This window comes from Plecotus auritus (genome assembly GCF_963455305.1).
Source record: "Plecotus auritus genome assembly, chromosome: 6".
In the NCBI taxonomy this organism is placed as follows: Eukaryota; Metazoa; Chordata; class Mammalia; order Chiroptera; family Vespertilionidae; genus Plecotus; species Plecotus auritus.
This window is the reverse complement of record NC_137773.1, coordinates 32,446,135-32,464,220: the sequence shown is the minus strand read 5'-3', so window position 1 is coordinate 32,464,220 and position 18,086 is coordinate 32,446,135. Positions and strand designations below refer to the sequence as shown.

Here is an 18,086-nt window from a genome sequence, read left to right as displayed (position 1 = left end):
ATCTGTGAAATGAGGCTATAAGGCTATCTTCTGTTACCTTGAAACTTATCAGGATGTAATGACATGATCATACATAAAAATGCTTTACAAAAATGACTAGTAGTAGGAGATAATAGTAGGCACTTATTAATTTCCTATTCTTTTTTAAAGCAGTAACCACCTTACAATATACAATTCATGCTACCAAGTCTGTGTCTTTCTCCCACATATTACCATAACTTTTTTAAGAGTAGGTCTTGGCAAAATTAACTAGATAAATTTTTGCATATTTTACTTACAAGGATAGGAGTGATGCTAGCTCTTGTCAACATCTGTTTTACAAGTCTGTATCTATCATAGAGAGGTTTAACAATGTGCCTTTCTTCCCTGGTCACCTGAAGCAAAAACAATGGAAATTATCTGGTCATAAGAAATCTAAAATGTCCAAAATATTAAGCGATCTGACTTTCCCCCCAATATTTAAAAGTTATTTTAAATAAGTAGTCAATTTCCCAAATGGAGGAAACAATGCGCTATAATATAGCTCTGAAGATGTGGGCCACAAATGTGATTCATCCTCTTTTTTAAGATAGACATCAACTTTATTTTTTTAAGCAAGAGAGGCATTACCGGCCTTCCATGTTGACTTTCATAGTAAAGAAGACTTTTCTGGAGAGAAGTTTTCTCTTCTACCAAATGATCTTTTGTCATTTTCTAGGAAAAAAAAAACACAAAACAAAACACTCCCATTGGCACCATCATTACTGTCCTCACTCCCAATGTAAATAATTAGGGTGAAAGGGCAGCCCATCCCCACTCTAACCGAGGCTAATAAGAATACATCTTTGCTTGTGAATTTATAGCAACATTTCTCAATCACCTGCAGAATCTGATCTCCTGATATTTAGGTACCAGTCTTTTAAATTTACATAGTTTTATTGACATTTAATTATATACAGACCTTATAATCTATTATTTCTCCTAAAAACAAAATCTGGAAGCAGTTCAGTGGAAAGAATATGAATAAAAACAATGTCAATTTGTGACTTTAGACTTTATAATATCAGTATCTCTTCATCTGGAACTTTCTTTTCACTATAATCCTCTTGTCATAACTTTTAGTACTCTAAATTATACTAGAGTAGGCAAGACACCCCAAATTTATTTGCCTATAGAGCCTTGCAGCTTTGTTCCATAGGATCTTTTAACATATCAGCAAACCACTGTTCCACAGACTACCCTTTAACACCACACCAAATAAACTACTTAATCCCAGAAATAGTTAATACTATCTATCCTGTTTCTCACCAGAGTGAAATTAGAGGTAAAAAAAAAAAAAAAAAATCACTGGATATCTTCCTCTAACAAATATCATTTTAGATTATATACATTTAGTAGAGGACAGCTGGGTATAGACGCTATAATAATATGAACAATGTAATGTCAACCTCAAGCCTGATTCTTAAACCTGAATGTGAAAAGCTAATCCAATCAAAATAACTTAAAGAGCATTGGTTGGTCTAACACAAGATCAAAAAAACTAAAGTTGGAGAAAAGGAGCAATTAGAATTTCTAATCCAGCTCTGTTCAAAGGAGAGCGACTCCAATACTTAGATGATGAGAGAGAAATAACTCTTTTGTCAAGACAGCGTGGACCAAAAGTTCACTTGGGACCATCTATCTATCTCTGTATTCTCCCAGCAATTCTCATAATAAATGATTTGGGTTGCCAAGTGCTTTGACCAGGACAGCCTGAGGCATAGGCTTAGTGAGTAATGGTTTGCTTCAAAAAATTCATTCATTTAATCCTTATAATAACCATTAGTATTTTAATGGGCATCATCATATCCATGTAAGTCATAGGGCTATCTAAGACCTATGCACATACTATAATCAGTCAGGGCCAAGCATAAAAATTCAATACATATAAGTGTTAAGATACAAAGCCAGAATTCAAACTGAGATTGTTTCATGCTCTTTATTCATCTTACCAACTGCCTCCAATATAAATGAACACATCCCTAAATGATTGGGCACTTTTGGTGTGCTGATAAAAACAGGTATCTATATCTGCAAACTTGGGGAGCAGACTCTGGGCAGTCAGACTACCTAGACATCTCTATGCCACTGTGGTAATTACTTTGTTTTAGGGACTCTAAAGGCTAGTCTAGGCAAACACCATAGATCAAGATTACTTTGATATCTTCTGGAAGACACCTCTCAACACGTTTTTCCTTCAGTCTTTTCAGAATAAGTTCCAGTGTTGCTTCCTTAGATGGCTTCTTCTCCTTATGAATGACCCTGGATTCATCTTCATTCTCTTCATCCTCATGGTCTAGAGAAGAGCCAAAGCTTTTTGGAAGAGTGTTACTACGTGGACGTGTCTGAGGTACCAATTCTCCATCAGAGCTTCTGTGTTTTGCATCTACATTTCAGAACCAAGAAGATAGATCAGAGATTTTAACTAAAATGCAACTAAGTCAAAAGAGTAAGCGATAAACAAGATATAAAGGAGGAAAATATACATTAACAGCACCCAGGCTCAGATATTTCAAGATTACATGAAATATTTAAATTATATATAGCAACCAATATTTATAGACATTGTAAGATGCTCTTACTATAATGTAAGATACTCTGATAAGCATTGGAAAAACAGACATGTCCCTATTTTCATGTAGCATATAATTTTGGAAGGAAAAACAAAAACCTAGTAATCAAATTCATAAACCAAATAATTTCAGAGTGCTAAGTGCTATAAAGAAGACAAGATAGGATGGTTTCACAGTGCTGAAAGGAACAGAGCAGTGATTGTGGAAGAGCAGCTACATTGGATGGGATTGACAATGAAGGCCTTTCTGAGATAGTGACATCCTTGTTGAACATGGAATAAGAAGATAACCTAGTATAAAAGATTTAGGGGAAGAACATTCCTCCCCAATTGAGGCAATAGCCAACAGTGCATAGGCCCTAAAGTGTGCCATGTGTAAGGAACAGAAAATGAGAAAAGAAAGTGACAAAATGAGCTAAGGATAGAGTATGCAAGGCTTTGAAACCCATGGCAAAAAATCTGGACTTTACTCTAAGTGGGAAAGAAAGCCTAATGAAGGGCTTTGAACAAGATTAGTAACAGTTTTTGAAAAGATAATTCTGGCTGCTATGAAGAGAATGGACTATATAGGACAACAAGAGTGGGGAAAAAATTAAAAATTACTTGGAAACCAATTTTCCTTGTTTAATGTCAATATGGTTGGAAATTGGCATTAAACAAGGAAATGCTTAATAGAGTTGTAGGAAACAATTCTAATGAAGAGATATGAGAACTTAACGACAAAAATGTAAACTCAATGACAATGGGGACACTACCTTGTTCACTGCTATAACCTCATGTCTACAAGTACAAGTACTTTATACCTAAAGATACTAAAAATTTGGTTGAATTCAAATGAATTAACCAAAACATGATAGTCCAGATTATAAACCCCTACTTGGTAAAGATAAATTTTTAAGTATTAACAATTATTTTAAAACATGCCAACTATCCTGACCAGGTAGTTCAGTTGGTTAAAGCGTCGTCCCAATAAGTCAAGGTTGTGGGTCCGATCCCAGATCAGGCACATATAAGAAACAACCAATGAATGCATAAACAAGTGGAACAACAAATCAATGTCTCTGTCTCTCTCTCTCCCCGCTTCTTCTCCCCTCTCTAAAATCAATAAATGAAAAAAAATTTTTAAAAACATGATCACTAAACATACAAAGTAATTACATCTTAGCAACTGCTGTTCTGGGTTAACAGTAACACAACACCTAGTTTTGGATTCAAGGCTTACTATTTAGTTTTTGTAGTAAAAACAGTTTACTATGATTAGATATTCTTAGTCTAAGATGAAATACCAAACACCAAAACTCCTTAATATTTGAAATATATTTCAGATAAACTTTATAGTATCACCTATGAATTTACAATCAAGGGCACCTTTCCAAAGAACACTACTCATTAAAACACAGGAAAGACATTTGGAAGAACTATATAGTGCCGCAACTGACCATGACTAATAAGAAAACTTTTACTTTGGTGAATAGTGTCCAAGATTTAAAATTATCGAAATTATAACTATAACTCTCATAGACATTATGAAGAATATTTTAAAAATGAAAATATATTACAAAAGTGACACATTTAATACCTTTAATTTGCTTCCGCAGTTTGGTAAGCTCTGTCATCCATTTTAATACCTTTGGGTTAGCTGCAATATCACTGTAAGAAGGCTGGAAAATTAAGAAACAGAATCACTGACACTATTGTGGTAAACAATAGTTACATTAATTTATGCCAAAGTAATATTTTAGTTTCCACAGCAGAGATTTCACTCAATCCTCATTTCCACCTTACCTTATTTTAAGAGGATATGAAAGCTCTCACAATAGTATTTAGCAACTGGCAGGAGCCAGATTTAAATATGGGTCTTCTTTCCACTTCACATTCTGATTATTAAATTATTAAATTTATTATATTTATAATTATTAAACTCTCTCTTTATCCACCTCCTACCCTTGGTACTTGTGGTTTTGGAGGGGGAAAAGAAGTAATATTAACGTGATTTGTCAATGTAAAGTATTTACTTTAAAAATTCTATAGCCTAGCTGGCATGGCTCAGTGGTTGAGTGTCGACCTATGTACCCGGAGGTCATAGTTCGATTCCTGAGCAGGGCACATGCCTGGGTTGCGGGCTCGATACCCAGTGTGGGACATGCAAGAGGCAGCCGATCAATGATTCTCTCTCACCAGTGATGTGTCTATCTCTCTCTCCCTGTCCCTTCTTCTCTGAAATCAATAAAAATTATGTATTTTTTAAAAACTCCACAAGCTGTTTTGCCAATGGAAATAGCTGGCATGAAAACCAGGACACCAAGGATCTACATAATTTCAGATCTGTATGATGTCTGGGCATCTCAGATTCTCTTTCCCAGGAAGAGATGGACTAATGCTCTCCAAATACATTCTCCCAGTTCCAATAGATCTACCTCACACTGGAAATGTTACAAACTTACCTTGCTATTTCTTTCCCTTTCAAACTGTTCTTCAAATTGTCTGATTTTTTTCTGAAGTTTCCTGACCAACTGATATGGTGTTCTGTCTTCTCTTTTTTCATCTTTTGAACTAAAGGATGATCTTCGAATCCTGAATTAAAACAAGAGGCAAACACTATGTGTTAAAATTTTAAGTTAACACCATATCTCTTATTGCCCTTACAAAACATGATACTATAACCGAGAAGTATATCCCTAATACTAAAAAACAGAAAAAGAAACTTATGCTGTAGTGTTCCAGGCCATAAAATTAGCTAACGCAAGCACTGATTAAAACAATTTGAAATCATTCAAAAGTTGTTTGGGCAAAGGCAAAAACAAAGATACCTAGGCAGCTCAGGGCTCTCTTTATGTTCAAACTGCAAAGGAAAGATTTTGACATTAAGAATCAATTTAATTCAAAATTCTGACAAGCTCTGCTTGCTGCTTCCCTTCCAGATATCTGTATTTCAACCATAAGTGATTAAATGAATTAAATACACTGTGAGAAAATTTCTATTAGAGAACAAATCCCAAACAGTATTCCCCAATGAACCCAGAATTTAGGGATCCAAAAAATTAAGTTACAAAAATGTGCTTCATGATATATGGGAGAAAGCTTTGAACTTCACTGCCTGCGTTTCAAAGGACCAGGGTAAATAATAGGAGTCATCTCCCATAAGTACATAAAAATCATATACCTAGCAAAAGACAGTGCTTTAGATGAGGAAGTCAATGTTTCTGGATCATGTAAGAAACGCTGGCTTTGCCCAAAATCTAAACTACGGTGTGATAATACTGGAGGACAGTCCTCTTCCAGGGGGTGATGATTCATTCTTCCAGCTTGTGGAGAGAGTTGAGCTTCCCCGGACTCAGAGTCTTCCTGCCAAGACTTAAAAGCAGGAAATGGCTCTGTAAAACAAACACAAAGAATAGTACCAGGGGTCTCTTGGTTCCACATGGAAAAGAAGTCACACAACATCAGCTATATGTCTTTTAAATCAGATCATTATGTGGTGATTCATATAATATTTATGATATTAAAAAAAAAAAAAAAAAAAAAAAAACAAGGAATACTAGGATCTTCATAAAGCCTACTATGGTTTAAAATTGCCTGAGTTTCATTTTTAAGACCAGAGTTCTATTTTCATATAAGGAGTTATACTTTAAATTTTTGAACCCAGTCACAAAGTAATAAAGGACACTGTCAAGCTCTTTAAAATTACAGAAATGTTATTTTTCAAGTATGGTAAAATCTTCATTTAGAAACACTCAAAAGTCCTCAGGTAGGAATTTAACTTAGCCAAATGCTGCCAGGTGAATAAATTGTCCCTCACTGTCAAGTGGCTATGTTAAGAAGTGGAAGCTATATAGAACATTCACCAAATGGAGTTCTCTGACTCCAAATGAATTCTAACATTTCCAAACAAGTAGCTAACTCACCTAATAGCACCTAGCCTCTAACATTAAACTGTGGTGGTTATTTTCTGTTACAGGATTTCGATGCATAATATATATTTTAATAATTAAACACCCAACAGTATTATCAAGACATAATTTAATAGCACTAGTCTTTCTTAAGCACATTTATTTTATTGGTTACCCCTGTATGTTTTCAAATAAAACCACAATGACGTTTAGTATCTTTGCATATATAAGGCTTAATAACATATAAATAGAGATAAATATATGGTCCAAAAATATACTCCAAATATAAAATTAACTTTCAAGTATTACTGGAGTCTGTGGGGAAGGGGAGACACTGTTCACTTTTCTATCTACACATTAACTTTATTTAAAACTACAATTTAAAACTTTTACGCCATGGTTATTAACAATAACCATGAGTTTTAAAGTATTTTGGGATGCAAAGATGGCTTGACAGTGTCAAAAATCAAGAATGACGTCTTCTTTTTCTTCACTCTATCGCTAAGGATTGCTACTTTAGTAATTTAGTTTCTAATTTTATGTATTAGCAATTTAAAGCATTACAGTTTTTTCAGGGTAATAAAAACATAATTTTGTTAGTTTTTAAAGCCAAGATCAACCTGATCACTAAAAAGATACAAAGCGTGCCTTTCCACAAGAAACCCAGCAATTAAGTGATTTTCAAAGCAACCCTTGTACCTGCTTCCCAGCATATAAGAAACTGGCAAACATTTTACAGGAAATCTCCTATTTTAAGAAAAGATAGAAATAACAGAAACAATTTTTCTGGGTACCATTTTTAACCCAGATCAGTTTTCCAACCATATGGGGACAGCAGGAGAAGGGCTAATAAAAAAGGCAAACAAAGTGAACCATAAAAAGGCATAAAAACTAAACTATGGTGAACCATACTTACCCTCCCCATCTCTCTGCAGATGCATTGTTTTGAAATCAATGAGGGGGAAAGTGATAGGGCATGACGCTAATAAAATGGAAAAAAATGGCAAAAAATACTCAAGTGAACACAGCACAATCAGAACAAACCATACACATAACTAACACAAGCCAAAGATACCAAAAATATTTCCCTAAAACCAGTTAGGCATTCCACTCAAAAACTTTATCCAAAGAAATTACTAACCAAACTTTAAAAACAAACACAAAAATACATTTCCATTTCAACAAGCAAGGCAAAAAAAATCAAAGAGTATTGTTTATTAAAACTCAAACATAAAACTAAAGAAACGGAAACTCTTAACCAGGTACTATTTGAAGCTTTTTTAGTATAATTGATTTGACACACAAAAAAATCTCCCTTTGATTGTTCTTTGATTGCTGTTTTCCATTCAAGAGTTAGCAGGAGAGAATCTGAAGGAAAAATGTTATCCACTTCCATTAAAAGCCAAGACCTTTTGAACAGCTGCTACAAATTCATACCAGTGGTAGATATGTGCTACCTGCTTGCTAACTGCATTCCGTTGACTATACTTGGAGCAATACAAAAAAGAAAGACACACACAGGAAGAGGTGGACCTCTATCTGGAGTCACCCCACTTCTCTATTAAGAGTTACACTCAACAAGGTTTGTCTCTGATTCTAAGATATCTAGGGTCTAAAGTAATTCCGCCTCTTCACAAAGACATTTAGAACTAGAGGCCCGGTGCATGAATTTGTGCACCAGTGGGGTCCCTCTGCCTGGCCTGCAGGATCAGGCCGAAACCAGCTCTCTGACATCCCCCAAGGGGTCCTGGATTGCGAGAGGGTGCAGGCCAGGCTGAGGGACCTCACTGGTGCATGATTGGGGATGGGGAGGGACGCAGGATGTTGGCCAGCAGGGGAGGGACCGCGGGAGGGCTCCAGAGCATGTCTGGCCTGTCTCACTCGGCCGGACCCCAGCTGCAAGCTAACCTACTGGTCGGAGCATCTGCCCCCTGGTGGCCAATGCACATCATAGCGAGCAGGTGAGTGGCCTTAGCATATCATTAGCATATTACGCTTTGATTGGTTGAATGGCCGACCGGCCAACCAGACACTTAGCATAGCCAACCGGACACTTAGCATATTAGGCTTTTATTATACAGGCAGTCCTCGGGTTATGTCAGACTCTACATATGTTGTTTCGTGGTTACGTCACCATCTCCCATTTATTTATTAAAAAAAAAAGTTCCATCATTTTGACTTATGTACATATGTGCTTTATGTTTTTATTATTTATTTACCACAAGTAAAGGTCAGGAATTGTTATCTTTCTTTTAATTTTTTTTTTACTGTTTCACTTCATTACTGCTGTGTATGTGCTCCATGTGAGTGACGTAGGTGCTTATGTAGGTGGGTTCCGACTTACAGCGAAAATCGCGTTACGTCGCGCCATAGGAACTCCAACATAACCCAAGGACCTACTGTATAGGATATCCTAACTTTACACAGAAAATCAATCTTGGTGTTGGTGGCAAAGTTGGAAGGAACAACATGGTGTGCTAATGGCCACTCTTCCAAGTACATACAGGGTTCATAAATGAGACGTTCACTCAGATATCTGAAAAATCACTGACTCCTATTCCTGGAAGTGCCAGAAGGAGAACTACATGGACTTGTCAAGGCTATTAAGCCAGGTGGATACAGGGCACCTTGGGCACTGAAAATCAGGGATCGGTAGTCCATATGTTACCTCCCTTCCATAACACCAGCTGTTAAGGGGCAGATTCTGACAAAGAAACAAAAAAGAGCCCACCATTAGGTTTTCTTTGGGAAATTCCCAGGTAGCTGAAGCTAGACAATGTCCTATTTCTTCAGATGATGAAAAATAATTGCTCTTTTATGCTTAATACTTAAGATGAGGACCTTCAGCATTGGATTGTAAAGGGCTGCATTCTCCATGAGGAAGAAGCCTAAGTCCCGTGTCAGAATCCCAGCCTCATCTTTCAGAGACTCCTTTCCTACTGTGGCTTGTGGGATGCTCTATTGACCATCATTCCTTTTCAGTGACTATGCCAGGATAAATAACTAAGAGGGATATTTGATTTTCACTGCCACCAGGATGCAAACATATCCCCTAACTCTGGGGAACATCTTAATAAATTCTAAACATCCTGAATAACCCAGAATATAGCAAATGAAAGACAATTTCCCTATTTGTGTATTAGTCTAAGTTAAGAAACATAATATGCCACTGGGGGGCATACAAAACATCTAAACAAAAAATAGAGGGGGAATGGGAGACAGCAGTAAAAGTTGGCACAGTCAATGACGTGGCTGGGACTTTAAAAATTGGCTATATCTTAAAAATAAATACATAAAAATACTCCAAATGTGATCAGGTGAGTTGACTTGAGGCGGCAAAAGGATTGGTATTGGCATTGCAATTCCTCTTGTTATTGCCACTGTATGTTATTAGCTAACTTGCCAAAGGTGAGATAACCAAGGGATCTTCATCCAAGTAAGCAAATATGTAACTTTAAGATTCCTGAGTTGTCTCACTGTCTCTTTATCAAGGAAGGTGTATGATCCAAAAGGACTCCTGGATCCAAATTTGTTGCTTGCTAGCACTCCCCACCCCAACATTTTATTTGAATGTTTACAAATATACAGTCAAGTTTGAAGAATTTTACAATGAACACCCATATCAATTACCTAGATTCCACCATTAACATTTGACTATACATGCCTTATAACATTTATCTACCCCATTAACCATCTTATTTTTTCATGAATGTCAAAGTAAAATGCAAATATTAGCATATATCCCCATAAACATGCAAATTAATCACTGGAATTCGATATTTATTAGTTTTTGCTTTTTTTTTTGATAAAAAAAAACACACAAACTCATATATAATGAAATCCAAGTACCCAGGTGTCTTGTTTTTTAAATTTAAATTCAAACTTTTCTCCTTTATAAAAATTGCTAGGGCCCTAACTGGTTTGGTTCAGTGGATAGAGCATCGGCCTGTGGACTGAAAGGTCCCAGGTTCGATCCCAGTCAAGGGCATGTACCTTGGTTGCAGGCACATCCCCAGTTAGGGGGTGTGCAGGAGGCAGATGATCAAAGTTTCTCTCTCATTGATGTTTCTAACTCTCTATCCCTCTCCCTTCCTCTCTGTAGAAAATCAATAAAATATATATTTTTAAAAATTGCTAGGACCTGGCTCCCAAACTTTATAACCAAACTTAACAGGGATATGGTACAGTATTTGCACAGAAATGCCCCTGAAGATTTATTTTTTTAATGATCATAAAGAACAGGCAGCTATATATAACCCCCCTCTTTAATATGGAGAGATCCCCAAGACCTCAAGATACTGGACTTTTAAAGACTGGTCAATATTATCTAGTTTAACAATTAACAAAAGCCTATCCTGAGTGATTTTATATTTTTTACTATAAAACATTTATCTTCAAAGCTAATGGATCAGGTAAGATCGTCTAGCTCATAAGAGATAGTTGCCCCATAATCTCATTAATGCATTTGAGTAAAAACATTCACTCTTCTTATATGAAAAAGAGAACAGAAAATAAAAATCAATAAGATTGTCCAGAAAAAGGCCAGTAATCTCATAACTGCTTGGAAAACTTCATTTACAAAAGAACATTATGAGAAAAATAATTTGTGTGGGTAAAATTACCTTCCCATTTATCACCATCAGAAATATTCTTCAGATCTAAATGTGGAATTTGGACACATGCTGCTTCTCCTTGAACACCACTTTGATCTCCTGGCACTTCTGACTCAGTGTTGGCATTCAAATCACATATCTTGCTACAAGAGTCCTATATTTTAAAATAAAGAATACATTTCACATCTAGGAAGCTTTTCATACCCAGCTTACAGACAACCAGCATACGTCCTGTGAAGTATTCGTTAGTTTACTGTGCCTATACAATAAGCAGCCCCACTCCCACCATCCTCAGTATTTTCAAATACAAATTTGCAGTTTTATATGTCTTACTAGGAAACAATGTTTGGACCCCAAATTCAGGAAAGTATTTTCATAACTAAGTTTCTTGTAACCAAAAGTGGTATATTAAGTGCTACTTTAACTGTAAAACATTTGGTCAGAGTATATTTTAAATCCCCTTGAAATCTATACAACTCAAAAGTGAAAAGCCAGATATAGTAATTGGTAGCTTAAGCCTAGTCAAATTTCTAAGAATCATAAAAGAAAAAGAATTCTTACCAGAATTAAGTGCGACAATTTATCACTGTCAAATGACAAATATTCTTTCCTAAAAATACAAATAAAGTTATTAGTCTTTTAAGAATAAATAAGTTACTATCATTGCATATTTCTTACCTAGATTCATCTCTTCCCCATAGAGTTAGCATTTACAACGTGACAGAAGAATGGCAACTACACACATTCCCATTCTTTGGAGCCCTATATCTGAAAATCACACACTACTGAAAAGATCCACAGAATCACTTCAGGTTAGAAAAATTAAGTAACACTCACCACCTTCCCATACAACCACACACACCCCCCAAAAAAATTTTTTTAACTTAAAGAAAAATAAGCCTGGCCAGAGTGGCTTAGTTGGTTGAGCGTCATTTTGTGCACCAAAGGGCTGCCATTCAGGGCACATGCCTGGACTGTGGGTTTGATCCCAGCTAGAGCACATGTGGAAGGCAACCAACCAATCAATGTTTCTCTCTCTGCCTTCTTCTCTCTCAGCATGTCCTCTGGTGAGGATTTAAAAAAAAAAAAAAAAAGAAAATCCAAAATAAATAGAAACCAAAAGAACTAAATGTATAATACAAAAGATTTTGTAAAATAAATATTAGTTTTAACCAAACAGCTCTATATTCCCTCACTCTGAGATGTATTTTTCTTTTAAAGATGATTTTTGAAAGGTATAGCTATGTCCTATATCTTAAGTCTGATTGTGTTCTATCACAATGAAAACTTCTAAACCTCTCCTTCCTAAAAATATCATGTTAACATGTAAATAGGAAATTTTATTTCAATTCACTTCTTATTTCCCCACAAAAACCACCCCTATTTAGAACAAGTGTAACAGCAAACTATCACAAATGATCTCTGCCTATATAACCAGACAACACAGCATCTAGTATCGTACTAGGTTAAAAATATAATTACTGAGGGAAAGTTCCTCTCCCCACAGACACTGTGGCAATTTACAATGATATGCACAGGTGCTACTTCTACCCTGCCTTAACAGGGTACGCACTCAGAAAACAGGTCTTGATCTAAATATGGCAAGTCATCTCCTCATATACCTAATTAATTACCTTATACTTGCTGAACATGTAAACAACTAAATTCCCTGGCAAGCTCAAAGGCCTTCCTTTGCTTAGAGTGGGAACAAGTGGTAGGATAAGCTAAATTCTACCCTAACAGACTAAATTCGAAAAACATGTGTGTTAAACATACAAAATGTAAAATCCACCTAACCAAGAAACTCTTTGGATCTAAAAACAAGTTTGCTAACCTATACACAAGTTGAAGAGGAAAGAGCTTTTTCCAAAAAGATTGAGTCCTCACTAAATGGATCCTTATTGTTCTACCAAATCCAGATGTCATCATTCTGGGGATGCCTGTCAATGCTGTTAATCTTATATCTTCAGCCCATAGCTCCAATACTCCCTGGGCTGGAAGAGGATCATTCCTGCCTCCTGAAAGGAAGCACAAGGAACTGCTGTAAGCAGGAAATCTGTGGACCTTCAGAGTATGGGGACACTCCAGAGACATGGCTCCAAAGAATTTACTTACCCTCAGAGAACAGGTTTCCTACTCACAATTAAGAGAGACAATGGCATTAACACAAGTTTATCCTTGCCAACAGGCTATCACCAAATTAATAATGCTATTTGGAATTTCTCAGTATTTACAGTCTAGTCTGCAACTTTATTACTGATTTGTTTTCAGAATATCAATTATCTTTCCTAAGAAAGTTACAATACACTTCTTAGCAACATCTTAAAGAATCACAAAAAGGGTAACAAAATCCAAAACCTACGTGGTGACTTAAAGCATTCCAGAAATCTTCTTTCTGTTCAGAGACTATCTATTATGAAGACTACATATGGCTGAAATATTCACTGCCTCAAGGAATCCCCTTCCCATTACTGTTGGTAAACAAGGAGGGAAACAAGCACCAACTGCATGAGATGGTTATGCTAAGTGAAGTAAGTCAGATGAAAAAGACCCCCCAAAAAATATAATTCAAATAACTAACAAAACAAGCTAAAACAAACTCATAAATAGATACAACAGAATGGTGGCTACCAGAGGGGAAGGAGCGTGGGGGAGAGCAAATTAGGTAAAGGGGGTCAAATATCGGTATACAGATGTCGAATTATATAATATTGTACACCTGAATCTTATATATTAATGATATCTCAATAAATTTATTTTAAAAAAAAAGAGAGAGTCCTGGGCCCTGGCTGGTTTGGCTCAGTGAATAGAGTGTCGGGACTGAAGAGTCCTGGGTTCGGTTCTGGTCAAGGGCACATGCCCAGGTTGCGGGCTCGATCCCCAGTGGGGGATGTGCAAGAGGCAGCCAATCAATGATTCCCTGTCATCATTAATGTTTCTCTCTCTCTCTCTCCCTCTCCATTCCTCTCTGAAATCAATAAAAATATATAAAAAAATAAAGAGTCCTGGGACACACCAAGGAGAAGAGGAACAAAAACATCCTAAACATATTTGTTGAAGCAAATATACTACAACCTTTCAGTTAGTCATGCATAGTTCCAAGACTATGATACACTGAAAGGTATATTCAGAGAATCAATAAATTCCTAATTTTTCTACAAATCAACTGAGTTTTAAGTTTCTCTAAGGTGGCTGTGTTCATTCCTCTGAATGTTTTTCAAGTTATAACTGTCTGAACCTACACCCCTTACCATTAAAATAAGAAGCTTGGTTCTTCAGATTATCTAAAATATATGCTACAAGAGTCATCTAAAAATTCCACCCACAAATTTAAGAACTCCAAATCTCAAAATGATTAATTAGCAACAATAAGAGAAAATGCTTACCTCTCAAGACAGCCATCTTCACTATCACCATGGTCACCACATGGCTCTAACAGTATACCTACAGACTGATAAAAAGAACACCACCAATGTATTAATGGAGCTCCCGATACTCATATGAGAGGAAGTTTCCAATCTTAAGAGTAGTAGGTCACAAGTTAGTCAAATGCCCCTCTTTAGCTCACTACCTTATTATGTAATAGGTAATACTACCACAATCACATTCCTTTTCCTTCCTTATAATTCTCTCCTCCAAAAAAGATGGTTTGGTGATCCCACTTGCCAACTCTGCTTCTCCTGAGTCTCAAACATAGAAGTTGGTATTTGAAATAAAACTGTGAATCTCAAAAACACATAAGAACACTCCTCCATTTCCTAATGGGCTTACTGACACCATCCCATTCCTATTACTCCCCATAATAAATACCTACCAAGTCTAACACAAATGTCCTGTGCATTCCTACAAATTATGTAAACTTCCTAGTGATTTTTATCACCACCTCTGAAATCAATAAAAGGTTCAATTCAAGTTTCTTAAGAAACTGACCCAATTTTGTTTAATATGAAAGACAGTCCATAATTATCTGAAAGAGCTATTAAAATACTTCTCCCTTTCCAACTACTTATCTCTGTAAGGCTAAATTAATTGTCTTTATACACGTTATACAAAAGAATTTATAGCAACAACCATGACACTCCTCAAGATAAAAAAAAATTTAAATAGCCGCTTTTTATTAAGAAAAAAAAGCAGCCCTAGCCAGTTTGGCCCAGTGGATAGAGCGTCAGCCTGCGGACTGAAGGGTCCTGGTTTCGATTCTGGTCAAGGGCACGTGCCTGGGTTGCGGGCTCGATCCCCAGTGGGGGGCATGCAGGAGGCAGCCAATCAATGATTCTCTCTCATCATTGATGTTTCTATCTCTCTCTCCCTCTTCCTTCCTCTCTGAAATCAATAAAAATATATTTAAAAAAAAGAAGAAAAAGCAATTTTCTTATTTATGTTACCTTGAATGAGTGTATTATTGTTTTATTCGAGTTAAGAAACATTTTTATATTTCTGTTTTAATTTCTAATATAGTAAATACTGATAAATATACCCATGTAAATAATAGCTTTATGGGATCCTCAATAACTTTTTGTTGTTGTTGTTAATCCTTACCAGGCGATTTTTTTTCCATTGATAGAGAATGGAAGAGGGGGGGACATCAATGTGAGAGAGACACATCAATTGGTTGCCTCCCACACACACCCCAACCTGGGGTGGGGATCGAACCTGCAACCTAGGTACGTGCCCTTGACCAGGAATCAAGCCCTCCACCTTTCGGTCCTCAGGTCAACACTCTAATCACTGAACAAAATATTCCAGGGCAAGGATCCAAAATAACATCTATAATAATAGAAGCCTAAGCAACCATTGCAACAGAACAGATGACAGAACAGGCTGCGTGGGCAACTAGGCCAGCAGGGGGATGAGGGGTGACCAAACGACCAAACAGCAGGCTGGGTGGGGCGACCAGGCCGGCAGGGGGGTTAGTGAGAGGCGACCAAACAACTGAGCAGCAGGCTGCATGGGGCAACCAGGCCGGCAGTCGGGTTAGTGAGGGGTGACCAAACGACCGAACAGCAGGCTGTGTGGGGTGACCAGACCCGCAGGGGGGTGGGGGCCAGTTGGGGGCGACCAGGCCGGCGAGGTGGGGGCAGTGAGGGGTGAGCAGGCCAGCAGAGGGGGACAGTGAGGGGCGACCAGGCTGGTGGGGGCAGAGAGGGACAGCTGGGGGTGACCAGGCCGGTGGGGGGGGGGTGGTGGCAGTTAGGAGCAACCAGGCCGGCGGGGGGGTGGAGGGGCAGTTGGGGGCGACTAGGCCAGCAAGGGGGGCAGTTGGGGGTGACCAGGCGAGCAGGCGGGGCAGTTAGGGGTGATCAGGAAGGCAGGCAGGTAAGCAGTTAGGAGCCAGTGGTCCCGGATTGTGAGAGGGATGTCTGACTGCCGGTTTAGACCGATCCCTAGGATCGGGCCTAAACTGGCAGTCAGATATCTCCCAAGGTGTCCTGGATTGGAGAGGGTGCAGGCTAGGCTGAGGGGAACCCCTGTGCACGAATTTTGTGCACCGGGCCTCTAGTCTATATATATAAAACCCTAATCCTATCTAATAAAAGAGTAATACTCAAATTGACCATCACTCCAACACACAAGATGGCCACCCCCATGTGGACACAAGATGGTTGCCACAAGATGGCCGGCAGGGGAGGGCAGTTGGGAGGGACCAGGCCCGCAGGGGAGGACAGTTGGGGGTGAGGGGAGACCCAGGCCTGCGGGGGAGGGCAGTTGGGGGGGACAAGGCCATCAGGGGAGGGCAGTTAGGGGTGACCAGGCTGGCAGAGGAGGGCAGTTAGGGACAATCGGGCCAGCAGGGGAGCTGTTAGGCATCAATCAGGCTAGCAGGGGAGTGGTTAGGGGGTGATCAGGCTGGCAGGCAGAAGCGGTTAGGGGCAATCAGGCAGGCAGGCAAGCGGTTGGAAGCCAGCAGTCCTGGATTGTGAGAGGGATGCCTGGGCAGTCAGACATCCCTTGAGGGGTCCCGGATTAGAGAAGGTGCAGGCTAGGCTGAGGGATACCCCCCAATGCATGAATTTCGTGCACCGGGCCTCTAATATGCAAATAGACCGAATGGCGGAACAACCAGTTAGTATGACATGCACTGACCACCAGGGGGTGTGTGAGGAACAAGGCGGGCATCAGCAACAGGAGGCAGAGCACAGAACATGGTGGGCGTCAGCCATGGCGGGATGGTGGAGCAGGTGAACAGGGGCGCCAGACCAAGGCAGGGCACCGCGCCAGTCGCTGTCATCAGGGCAAGCCTCTGGTGGGGCAAACCTACTGAAAATTCTTTGCTCCCGTGCACCACGGTCCCGCCCGGTGCTCACACCTGCTGCCGGCGCTGGTCCTGATCGCCCCTCAGGGCTTCTCTACCTCCCCCTACTCCTGAGGGGCAATCAGGGCCAGCAGCCGCCTCTCACACCTGCTGCCAGTGCCAGAGCCACTGCTCGCACCCACTGCCGGCACCAGCCCCACTCACACCCACAGCTGGTGCCGGAGCCGCTGCTCACACCCACTGCCGGCACCCAGTGCCGGTCCTGATCGTTCAGCACCATCAGCGGATGCAAGCAGCGGCTGTCGGCCCCAATCGCCTTTGAGGGCTTCTCCACCTCCCCTTGCTCCTGAGGGGCAATCGGGGGCCACCGTGAGGGGCCGGGCAGAGACATGGAGTATGGGCCGAGACCCGCCCCTGTGCCCACTGCAGCCTTGTGGCCCACAGTTTCTTTCAAGGTGCACGAATGCATGCACTGGGCCCCTAGTCTATATATTAAAGCCTAAGCAACCAGCCAGCTGGTAGCTATGACACGCACTGACCACCAGGGGGCATACAACACAGGAGCAGAAACCACAGGCATGGGAACATGGAACAGAACTGATGAATCTTAGAGGGAAGGGAGGAGGGGGGAGGGTAGGAAGAGATTAACCAAAGATCTTAAATGCATACTAGGCCAGTGGAGTCCCTTGGCCTGGCCTGAGCCCTCTCGCAATCCGGGACCCCTCAGGGAATGTCGGAGA

The 18,086-nt window shown here is 39.4% G+C and overlaps 1 protein-coding gene across 8 annotated transcripts in view; it reads right to left on the bottom strand.

Moving 5' to 3' along the window:
- FAM13B (family with sequence similarity 13 member B) overlaps positions 1–18,086 on the bottom strand; it is a 74,213-nt gene that overhangs the window by 13,500 nt on the left and 42,627 nt on the right. For 4 of the 8 annotated variants that reach the window (XM_080675974.1, XM_080675978.1, XM_080675975.1 and 1 more), the window contains 10 exons: positions 14,480–14,544; positions 11,655–11,703; positions 11,103–11,247; positions 7,397–7,462; positions 5,754–5,964; positions 5,035–5,164; positions 4,170–4,251; positions 2,175–2,404; positions 610–693; positions 279–374 (listed from right to left, as the gene is read on the bottom strand). In XM_080675974.1, coding sequence (XP_080532100.1) covers positions 279–374; positions 610–693; positions 2,175–2,404; positions 4,170–4,251; positions 5,035–5,164; positions 5,754–5,964; positions 7,397–7,462; positions 11,103–11,247; positions 11,655–11,703; positions 14,480–14,544 — 1,158 coding nt within the window. The remainder of the gene's footprint in view (positions 1–278; positions 375–609; positions 694–2,174; positions 2,405–4,169; positions 4,252–5,034; positions 5,165–5,753; positions 5,965–7,396; positions 7,463–11,102; positions 11,248–11,654; positions 11,704–14,479; positions 14,545–18,086) is intronic. The other 4 variants (XM_080675981.1, XM_080675976.1, XM_080675979.1 and 1 more) reach the window with 1 other exon arrangement.